The sequence below is a fragment of the Rhyacophila brunnea genome, unplaced genomic scaffold, assembly GCF_057557595.1.
Source record: "Rhyacophila brunnea isolate RB1 unplaced genomic scaffold, BYU_Rbru_1.0 scaffold_7, whole genome shotgun sequence".
NCBI classification, from domain to species: Eukaryota; Metazoa; Arthropoda; class Insecta; order Trichoptera; family Rhyacophilidae; genus Rhyacophila; species Rhyacophila brunnea.
In genome coordinates this window covers 40649998-40662481 of record NW_028233339.1, presented here as the reverse complement: position 1 = coordinate 40662481, position 12484 = coordinate 40649998, and the positions used below count along the sequence as shown (strand labels likewise).

Sequence of the window (12484 nt, the reverse complement as noted above, 5' to 3'; positions counted from 1 at the left end):
TTCCAGTAAACAGACATGTACCAATAAATCTTTTCTAATCTGCATACCATAATTAATTTTTAAAAAAAATACGACAATTATCGATAGAATTCGTTCATTAAATATTTTTTCGCCTGCGGCACTTGCAGAAATGGCATTTATCACCCTCAGAATCTTGGAAAGATAAGATACACAACAAAATAAATAAATGAACATCGGGTATAATGTACTATTGTTGTTTATTACGATTAATCGCGGTTTTTTATAATAAAAGGCGCGGTTGGAATGCGGGCATATCCTCGAGAAATTCTCACGAAATTTTGATGTGTCACTAATTTTTATGGTATCACTATTTGGCTATTTATTTTTGCTTTGTATAAACGTTACGCTATCGAATTCAGCCACCACAGCAAAACTTACGACAAACGAAACTATGTAGGTAGGTATATTGAATGCCCTAATAAGTTTAGTAATAATATATATTTATTATTATATTATGCTACATTATTTCAATTTTAAACTGTCGACGATGCGTAATTATTTATTTAGGTATTAATAATTAAAGCAATAAAATCAGTTTTTTCTTCAATTGGCTCTACAACCCCGTATGGTCGTCTCCAAAGTGTATGTTAAGCGATCAACGATTGTTATGCCGTATCCACACTGGCAACCTCATTAAATTTTACAATAATCATTATTATCGTAAAATCTAACGAGGTTGCCAGTGTGGACCCGGCATTAGCCAAGCGTTCAACTATGATTCCTAGCTAGATTCAAATGCATGATGGAAAAACAAAATGTTAATTTGACAGACGCAGGACTGAACCCGAAACCTCAGGTGTCTAAAGCGGACATTTTACCTCTCGTGGCTCGCGGGTAGGTAGGTACTCATTTGCGTTAATTATTATTAATTATAATTATAATTTTTGCATTCATTTGTTGACTTGTTTATTAAAACATATTCATACCGCAAAATAACATTAACATATTTTGATACCACCTATGTATTTTTTTTTTACCATTAAAGCAAATTTGTTTAGCGTTTATCTCACTTATCTGGTCAATTCCCTAAGCTAGAGCCCTCTCAGCCCCACTTTGTGGGGGCCATGGTGATTTCCAAAGTTCAGTCCAATTTTCGTCAGGCAAATCGTCTTGATTCCTAGTGTTTATGGCCGAATGTCTTCCATTGAGTAACCACCGATCAACGTATTTTGAAGGATCAAAAAGTGTCAAAGGTGGTCCGACGAGCTTGATTAACAAAAGTTCCGAAACTGTTTTAGTCTTCACGAACCTCTTGTTTGGGGTAATAATTAGATTCATTTGCGAAAATTAGTGTTCACATTCACTTGAAAAAATGGTAATATAATTCAATGCATATATGTATTATCAAACGCGATAGTTTTTCAGATAATAGGTCTTTTCATATTATGAGATGATTCAGGAAAATTCGTCTAATTGCTTTTGAAACGTTAAAAATACCATGAAAAAATGTGCCGGAACGCCGTTCCACCGCGATACATTCCAAAAAAGCCCTGTTTATAATACTTAGCATACTAACAAATAGGTAAATAACCATATACAATAATACTTATTTAGAGAAGGTATACTATAGTATAGGATAGATAAATCAATAATATGTTTTCCACCCGTCATAAAGTTTTTCTTGGTGTTTTACATACATTCTTGTCGTAAATTCCGTAAAGAAATATAAACACATATTATGTAAAGCTGTCGCTTACAATTTGGCTGATCTCCGTGATGGGAATCGGCGTGACGCTCTTCTGGTCCGGCGAGTTGGACCGCCGGGGAATGGACGAGGAGCTAGGCGTCGGAGAGGCTCCAGCCCCCAGCCCCGGCTGTACGTTGATGACGCTCTCCTTGGAGCTCCTGTTCGGAGACAACCTCGACGGGAAGCTCAGGGTCTTTGTCCACTGCGCGAGACTTCGCACCATTTTTCCTCGTTTGGGAAACACTTTGAACGAAATTGTAGTAAAGCACTGTCTGTTTATAACGAAACACTAAAAGTTTATTTAAAAAAAATCACTGTTTAACTTTTAACAAGTCCGTTAGATTTAGGCCAATTTTAATTAACATAGTCTACTTCTATTTTCAAATAATAATCCAATCAACTCCACTCGGTTTCAATCACTATAATGTTATTATTAGTCGTTAATGCATTACATATAGCCATTGGAGCACATAACCTCATTTGAGTAAATTGTATTGTTTTATAAAGTTAAATAATGCACAATAATTTATTTTGTTTACAGCGATCAGCTGTGCGTTTCAAACTGACGCGTGAATTTATCTACACGTCCGTAACGCACGGCGGCCGGTTTACGAGTGAAATTCAGTGACGTAGCGGGCAAGACGAGAGCTTTTTGTTACGTACTTGCGCATGTGTTGAAAACATGTGTTGGTAGTGGAAATATTGAAGTGTATTGAAGGCTGGGAGGGGGGAAGGGCAGGGGGCTCGTGCAACACTTCCTGTGAGAGGCTTCTGCACGTGCGTTAAGACTCCTTGCAGGGTTGTCACAAATATTTTTAGAACCGAAAAAATATTTATAATAATATTATACACTATACAGTATGCATATTCTTGAAGTACGCATACACATTTTACAATGGTTTGTATAATTATCCACCACACAAATGCACGTGCACAATCATATTTAGTTTGGAACTCAGCAAACATTGTTATCGAGTTTAATGTATTTTTGGACAGTTCACATTTTATAGTGGAACAACTTAATCTTGATATTTGCAGATTGAGATTTCTTCTACTGCTCACGATTTACATAGGATAAATTTAATTATTATTTCTGACTGCTCTTACATGTAGTCTATTGTATCGTTTTCTCTCGCTCGGCATCGCTCTAGCTACTGTCGAACAACATCTTCTTGGCTACGTGTTAAAACTGTGAACTGATAAGCTCTTCCCATTTAGTCGACGACAGTGCCTTCCGGGTGGGGCCTAAATCTTCTTGTTGGACAGTACAGCATATTATCTTGAGAACATTGAGGAAACAAGTCAACAAAAAGATCGGTTTTTAGCCATTCAATTAATGTATTGGGTGTCATGGATACAAATATAATATCTTTGTACGAAACCAAAAAAAAGGGAAAGTCTAAAATCATTATGAAAGCCAAAGAAAATGAATTTCGGATAACTTTTACTTCTAAAACGACGAATCCCTCTACGTTGATTTGACTCATTCCTTTTTTCCATTAAGCATATTATACTAATTTTATGCATACTGGATATCTTGATATAATCAAATATTCAGACCAGGGAACAAAAAAATAATGGGAACTGTCTTACCATACCGGGTACGGATCTTTAGTTTGGAGAACTATGAGATAAAATTAATCACTGGTTAAAGAATGTGTAATTTTCAATAGTCACGCCTGTCTCATAGTAATATGCATTAAAGTTTGTCACGTAAACGAAGCACGCATTCAATATTTGAGAACAGTCGGCGCCTTGTGTACCTTGGGTTTATGGCCTCTAACGCAAGTGTACCCAAGGGTTTCATGCAGTTTTTCATTAATTCAAATATATTTTATTAATATGTATAATTAATGACATATTTGACGTTGTTTCATTTGAATCATTGGAATCTTTAAATAATTCGACTTACAATAAAATTATTTGTTGCAAAACGCAAACTGTCATCACGGTGGTCACCCTTTAAACGTGTTCAATATTTGAATTGAATACATTTAATATGAGAAAATGAAGATTCATGTAATATGTATAGATATGTATCATAATAATATGTACTTCCAAAACTTGATAAAATCCGATGACAGACGTCCTTTTTTTAAATATGGGTATTTACATATGGGTATTAAATATGGGTATTTACATTTTAAATATGGGTACCTACTATCCATATATCAGAAGATTGTAATAATTGTGCAATTCAATCAACTGTAATTTGAATTTCCACACATCCATTGGAGAAATCATTACTATGGTTTGAGCTAAACTTTGGACATTATTTTTATTCATTTTTAATGGTGGTGATAAGAAACTGTATAACTGTAGAAAAATATGAAAATCATTATTATTTTAAAAATTCACAATCGTTATTGGGATCGACTGATTGGGAACCATTATTAAAGTTATAAAGCGAACTCTGCTTCAAAAATTTTGACCATGGCGACTGGCTTTCATATTTATGTCGTATTCATCTGTTCTGTGATTCAAACTATATGTATATTATTATACAAAACAGAACAGTGCCAAACCAGGTCTCGAAATGAGCCGGAACGCACCGGAGCGCCGTTCCGGTTCATAAAATCTCCAAAATTATTACTTCGTCTCGTGGAAATATTAATCTGACCGCCTGAGCTAGATATGTCATATAATAAAAAATCTAACAGACTTATTTTATAAAATACCTATAGTTACAATTAGATAACAAGGTTAATATTTTCACAAAATTATCGAGCGCTCCGGTTCGTAAAAATTTTCATTTCGAGCGCTGCAAAACAGAACATGACAAAACAGAACATGACAAAAAACAGTGACAAAACAGAACAACGATAAATATAACTATGACCTTTCAGGAAAAATATAAATTTAATAATGAAATTGTCTTATCTCTATTATGTTGATAGATTTTTAATAGCACAGATTTTCAATACGCCATAATAAATCAATGGCTAGAAAGCCTCAAATAAACGGGACTTTGCCGGCAAACTTAGGATATTTCATCTTAATCAATATAATATGTTCAAAATGATTGGGTGACTAGGTACAACGAAATAATGACCTAACCTAACCTAACCTCACCTAACCTAAATAGATTCCACAAAAATTAATGTTTCATTTTTCCCCTGGCTGTTCTGTTTTGTCCGGTTACCGACCGAACACACATGCAACGAAGTGTTTGTTGCACGGTAGCCATAAGAACAATAATTTACCAGTAGATTAAAGTAAACAAAATGTAAACAAAACATAAATTTACACAATTTTATTATCGTTATAATTTTCCATTATTGGCTGTAGTAATAATATTATTTTGTATAATATCTTTCTACTGCTTATTAAATTACCAGATACGGTCCACAATAAAAAAAAGAAATCACGCATTGACAGTACGGATTTGAATAACAATGGGGTCTCATAAAATATTGTAATTTAAGTTTTGTAAACGAACTATTTGACATTGAGTGCAGTAATGGCCGCGTGGACTGCCCTTTGGCCGGCAGCTGCATACGCCTTGTCTCCGTTTTACTTTCGTCGTCGGGTAAGTTTGTCCCTTTCACCCCGTTAAAGCTTCTTTATCGATACCAAACTAACACATTGCATCTTGGAACATTATTTAAATTAAAAAAAAAAATAACAAAGAACAATAGTTTTCCAAAAATATAACTAAACAGAAGAGATTAATAACCGTTCCCTGGTCTGCCCTAAGTGATAAATATTTATCATGCTATCAGCAGTTTTGGTAAATTTTTGAGTAGTGTGCACAGAACAGATAATAAATATAATTCCGATAGGCTATATTCAACACCCTACCTACATTATAATATTTATAATGCAGGGTTTTGAATGTGTGAGTGTCCTACGAAAATGAAACACGCATTATGCACGTGCGTGTGTATAATACACCAATATTAAATGAACGTCAAAGGCTAAACCGAGAGCAGTTGTCAGTATTCAACATATGACGTATTCTCGGCACGTGTTTAAGTTTATCCCGGTTCTCCCTTACTCGAGCTCGGTTACCTGCTACTCGTTACCCGTTAGGTATTTCACTTCCCATTGTTTCTGAGTTCCTTCGTAGTGTGACAATTCTCGTCTCAGGGTTTTCTAGAAATAATGAGATAACTTTTGATTATCGTTTCGCAAGACCTTTTTTATGAAATTTAGTAATTTACTATAAGTAATTGTTTTTTTAATGTTAGTATTTTTTTAAATATAGTGAGTAGGTGCTAGTCTGTTTACTGAAAGCCATGCGGGAACAGCGGCAATTCTCATAGCCGATTTCAGCAAAATTCATGAATGATAATCTAACCTAACCTAACAAATAGTCCAGTATATCGGCCATGGCTCCCACATCCTGAAGCGGGCCCCCCTAGTTATCACTAAGGTTAAATGTAGTCTGGGTAGTCTGCTGCTCTACAGTGGCGTTTTTTAAATGGTGTTCGAGGTTTATTAAAATTCAGTTTAATTTTAGCGATTTTTAACACATCGAATTATGGAGTTGTCGAGTATCAACACACAATAACCAAAAATTGCATCGCACAACCATACTTAGGTAAGTATATTTTAAAATGGTAATAACTCTGAAGTAAAATTGCGCCGACTTTTTTTTACTATTAGGGCACATTTAAGATGTGTGTTTATTTCAATTATGTGGTCGAACCCGCCACGCCGAGCTCTCCTGAACCCGGGCTCCTAGGCTAGAGCCCTGTCAGCCCCCCTTGTGGGGGCCATGATATCGGCTAATTTCAAAGTTTCTTCCACTACTAAATTGACAAGAACCCTTGCAAATTTACCCGCCCGCGCAGTTTTCCGGTCGGCTGCATTTTATTGACAAAAAAATACAACGTTACCAATTTCAATTCCGACAGACTGGCCGGTATCGCATTGGTTAAAAACTACAATCATTATAATAGAAACTTTTGAAGACAACCTAAGCTTCAACAGCCAAATAAATAAATAAAAAAAACACAGAAAACGGGGTCGTTGTATTATGAAGCCTCACTACGTATAATCAAATTATATACGTAAAAATAAAACAGAAAAATCAAAAGATAATAATATAAAGAGCGGTTCTTTATCTGGAAATTTAAACTGCCTAAGAGCCTCCGGGAGACTTTTCATTTTGTTCCTTTTTTAAAACCTGGTAGATACTATTAAAAAAAGCTAGTATTACTCTAGGAAAAATAGGAGATTTTAATCTGATTGCTTTTATTTTGTTGTTTTGTTTTAAAACAACATAAAAACTTGTTCAAGTTTTTTTATTATTACCTTAATCTATGAACGTACTCGGTAACTGAACATATATACTTGTTGTTTACTTTTTGAATTGCCTTTAATTTGTGACGATTTTAACCTGTCAAGTAAAACATATCATCCAAGGGAAGGTATTAGCTTCCTCCAAGAACTTCTTCCATCTCCCCCGAACTTGGACCTGTGTTCTCCAAGACTGTGTGCCGGTCGCTCTAGCTGATATGAAGCGCCTAATTTCAAAACCCCTAAAACACTTTTAAGAAGTTTTGAGAAAAATGAGAAAAACTTATATCTATTAAATCTGTGAACTTTATGTATTTATTTTTTTAATTCGTTACATTCTAAAGTATAAAGTATTTTGGCTTTTCATTTTAGGGGTATTTGAAAAGCACACCCAACCATTTTAGCGGGTTTTGAAATTTACCCTAATTTTTTATCATACGTCCTACTTATTGGCGATTTTTGGCGTTTTTTAAAGTTAAATCTTTGGCCATCATATATGTAGGTACACCTACCTACCCACCTACCTAACAAAACTATCCATCTAAATACATATCTAACTCAAAAATGTTCAAAGGGGGATTTGAAACTAGGCCGTACATATGTTGACACTGTCCAACCACTGGAGTGCCGGTCGACCTCCGACTGGTTGATCACTGTCAATTCTTGATGCATTTTCTAGAGGTTGTAGAGCCCCAGGTTATAGCGAATACGTCATTCTTCTCCTTCTGGTATGAACCCATATATCCTATGCAGGACTTTCCTCTCACATATATTCAACTCAGCGTTAGAGTTCAACACTCCGACCCATAGGTCAGTCAGTATTGGTTGGATCCAATGACATTGGTTGGATTAGAATTTTTGTACGACGGGAGATGATGCCAGACTCTAGGTGATTTTATAAAACTAAAGTTGCACCTGAACGCTGACTTGAGTGAAAAACAGCATTTTAAATCGAATCACAACTAAAATCACTTACTAGTGGACGCACCATTTGAGGAATAAGACTGCCCTCAATAGAGTTTCATTATTTCGTATAATATAAATGAATGTATACCCAGTGCCGTTCCGTGGGGGCAAGCAAGTCATGCGTTACATAGGGGCGGCTCACTATAAAGGGCGGCGAATAAAGGAACAAATAAAAGAAATGAAAATATAAATAATATTAATTTCTACAGGTTTTTTAAAAAAGGTTTTGTGGATAGCTATTTTGGTTGTGACACCATACGATTGGAACGAACAATTGGAACGAATAAGAAAATGTATTTGTCTCTATCTATACGTATAATATTTAAGCAATGGCAAACGGCCTATCTTAATAGTCTTGATAATGGTGTTACAACCGAAATAGCTATCCACAAAACCTTTTTAAAAAAAACCTGTAGAATTTAATATTAATTATATTTTCATTTCTTGTAAAATGGAATACTACCAAGTAAATGGTAACTCAATTAATGAACAAATACAATAATATTTCAACTGTTGAGAGCAGCGGCGGCTTTCCATGAAGCATCGACATCTCAGTTTTAAAAATACTGACAACATAACTAGTATTGTACTGTCAAAAATATAATACATATTTTAATGTCAGTTTATCACATAGACCAATTTTACAGTGCCTCCAAACCTGTCAGTACCACAAACATCCACGTACCTAAAATCACCACTGTTTGAGAGTAGGTTTCGTGGAACAAGTCTCAGTACTGTGAATGTACATTTAAATATTTTTGGTGTATTTGTTTGTTCAATTAATAGGAATCAAGGTTTTACTGTTAATACCTTGATTAAAAATCACAAAAGACAGTTGCCGATATTAATGAAAATTGTCATTCCACCTCGGACGCATAGATTTTTTATTAATTTCGGCGTGATTAGGTACAGATTTTACAGGCGACTTGATTGGTAAGGGATATTGGCCGGCATTCCATGGAAGCGGCTTCTCATCCCGACACGTAACAATATGTTATCTTATAAGTAATAAGTATGTTTCTGAGGTACTCCAACTTATGTATGTTCAAAGAAATAGTAAGTACTTATACTTTTTTTGTACTATTTTTTTAAGAGTGTTTCTATTTATATTTCATTGTTTTTTCATGTTATATTGTGAATGTCTTGAATTTGTAATTTTCACTATATGTAAATAAATAAATTTAAATTTGAATTATAATGGTAAAATATAGTTTACGTTAATTTTATATTGTAGATATTATTACCTTCTAAAAATCTAAAACATTTATAGAATTTGAAAAAAGTTAGAGGTAAACACTCATTACTACGACTAGAACGCCAGGCAAACAGCTGATCTCATAATATAATGTTAAAATAAGTCAAAGAAAAGCTTATTTCGAGCAGCTGATGCAGATAACTCAATTCGTAACGCCAGGGTGTTCAGCGTAGAGACACACATGGATATCGAGGTGAATGATGTGAAATAAGGGTGCAAAAGAGGATGCGGAGTGAGGGTACAGGGTTCGCAGCTGGCGAGGGCAAAAAGGATCGAGGGGGCGTCACACTCTTCGAACAAAACCGTTCTCCATTACACCCTTCCATCTTGTCTCGCGTTACAGCATACAAAACCTCGCCAAATATGCAACAAGCTTCCGTCGAGTTTGTCGTGTTTTTTTGCGATCGATATTGGATTTTTTTCGCCCCCTATTTAGTGGATAAGTGAGGGTGCTTATTTGTTTGCTCAACGCACGAGCTATCGTACTATGTTATTATATACTAATACACATAATTGTTATGTACCACTGGAGGGGCTGTTGCACCGTGTCTCACAAATTTAGGGGTTTCAATTTTGCATTTTTTTAGCAATGCTTAGGTATAAAAAAAATTCCATAGCTTTGCAATTAATATCGATTAATAATTATGTTAATTATTTATCTTAGATTATCCATGTTTGTGAGTAGAAGAAGGCGGTGAATTATTTAGGTAGTAGGCATGGCCCCCACAAAAGGGGGGCTGACAGGGCTCTAGCCTGGGGGTCCGGGCTCAAGAAGGGCCCGGCGTGGCGAGTCGACCAGTTAAGTGATATAAAAACACATCAAACATTCTCTCTAATAGTTAAAAAAAAGTTGCCTGCGGCACTTCGTTTCCTCAATAATGTTATTATTTAAAATTATGTGGTTGTACCTACAATACAATTTTTTTATTTTGCACTTGATACTCGACCACTACTTAATTCAAATGGATGTACGAGTATACAAAAAAAACACTAAATATACACATTAATTTTCCGCGTACACCATTTGGAAAACGCTACTGTAGTGCGTCACACTGCCTTTATCTTTAACGATAGGTAGGGGGGCCCACTTCAGGATGTGGGGGCCATGGTAGTGGGTATACCTATTTACTGGTATGTGTGACGATATTGCCCGAATAACCAAACTGGCATGGAGTGCATTTGGGCGCCCGAATAGTATCTTGAAAAGTGACCTCCCATTGTGCCAAGCGTTCAATGTGTGCTACCAGTGTTTACGAATGTGCGTAAAACATAAAAGAGAAATACAAAAATTACGAGTAGCGCAACGTGACAAGGAAATGTACATGTTGGGCATAACGCAAAAATACCACAAAAGAAATTAATGGATAAGAAAACACACAAGAGTACGCTATGCGATAGAGGTCGCTAACATCGGCACCCGAGGGGCACTAAACAGTGACGTCCCGTGGGGGTAAGCAGATTGAGCGTCGCTTTGGGGCGGCAGTTACTCGAAGGGCGGCAAATCGAGGAAAATCATTTGGAATATATAGAAATAGCTACATAAACTTAGTAATAACGAAAATCCCTCCATAAAATAGTGAAAATATCTTTCCATTAAAAAAATCAGCTCACTGGTTTTATCGGGTTCACGATATCTAGTTTACTTCCGTTGCCCTTCAACGTAACGTCCTTAGTGACCAGAAACCAGAGACCACATTTGCAGATTTGCGATTAGTCTGATATTTTGTTGGTAATGTATCCATAGAACACATTTCTTAGATATTGGACTCATGAAAGGATGATAAAAATAATGTTTAAAAAAAATGAGGCGGCATTTTATCTAGGGACGTCACTGGCACTAAACACCCACAAAGATGCCCCAAAAAGCGCTGGATAAACGAACACATTGTTCGGTGGATATGCATGGCAGCGAAAACAAAGGCTCGAGAAGAGTGAAGGGAGTTAAAGGAAGGCCTTCATCTAGTAGTGGATCGACCACGGCTGATCACATCGCGTACTCTTGCCTGCTTCCTTATAATATAAATATAATACATTAGAAACTAACAAACACAGGTGAAACACTTTACAAACCTAGCATACTAAATTGTTCCAATTAAAATGTACTGCTTTAATAAAAAAAAAAAAAAAATGTACTGCTTTGTAAGATAGCAATTATTGTTCTAGTATGCATATTATAGAAAAGAAGAAAGCACGAATAAAATCGAGGTAAGTCTTGTTCAACTGTACAATCAAGCTAATCGCTAACATCACTATGCCTCAAAGAATTTGCGTTATTGGTAACTATGTAAAATCGTGAAGGTAACAGGTAAATAGATTAGATAGTATCAATACTGCGTTTAGCATGTATTTCCAAATTCTTCACTCTTTCTCTCGGTATGTTGAATTAATTTATAATAATAATATTTAATTATGTTGGGATCAACAAACTGGTTAAACACAGACATTTAATCTTAATGATAGTTCTATAGTAGTTAGGTCCAAGCTGGTGAACCCTGCTTCAATAAAATAAAATTTATATTGCATAACACCTTAAAAGACTAACATATACATTGATACGTAATTAATGTAATAATTGTACTGCATCGTATATTTATTAACAATACTCATGCGTTCAACGGTTGTAATAATCCGCACATAAAATTATCTTGTACATATAAAATATCGCAACAGATCGGCAAATTGTACTAAAATTAAAACCACAGAACAGATTAATAAATATAATTCCTATAGGCTATTATCCCAATACACTATGCAGGGTTTTGAATGTGTCCTACGAAAGTGAACCACACATTATAGACGTGCAATAGTGTGTGTTGCAACCTTCAAATACACCAATATTGAATGAGTGTCATTGCATAAAACGAGAGCAGTTCTCAGAACGAAATACAAGCGTATTCTTGACACGTGTTTAAGTTTATCCCATATTTTTCCACACTCGAGATCGGTTGCCTGTTTCTCCATAGCCGTTAGGTATTTCAGTTCCCACTATTTCTGAGTTCTCTGATTAAAACCTTTATTATTTACCACCTTTATACTGCCTTTTTTCATTATCAGCATTAAAAAAAGATGCTATGTAATTCACAATATGAAAAAATCGTTAAAAGGGATCGAGAAATTTTATGATTAAATTATGATAAAAATATTTCATAAAAATAAAATTTAAAAAAGTACCTATTTAATCGTGCTCATTTTTTTACGTCACAATTTTAATCTTTGCCGCTAAAACATACTAGGTTAATAAATTTAGCCAAACTTTGAATGATTTAAAAATTGACAGTACTTTGAGTTTCGAAGCAAGAATAAGAGACATC

General features: G+C 35.1%; 2 protein-coding genes across 2 annotated transcripts in view; both read right to left on the bottom strand.

Annotated features, from left to right (window-relative positions):
• Window positions 1-2334, bottom strand: part of Traf4 (TNF receptor associated factor 4) — a 46395-nt gene extending 44061 nt beyond the window's left edge. Inside the window, exon 1 of the mRNA XM_085958180.1 lies at window positions 1719-2334. Coding sequence (XP_085814306.1) covers window positions 1719-1931 — 213 coding nt within the window. The 5' untranslated portion in view covers window positions 1932-2334. The remainder of the gene's footprint in view (window positions 1-1718) is intronic.
• The window catches only part of LOC147064876 (RWD domain-containing protein 4), a 378341-nt gene that overhangs the window by 125333 nt on the left and 240524 nt on the right, over window positions 1-12484 (bottom strand). The gene's annotated exons all lie outside the window — the stretch shown is intronic.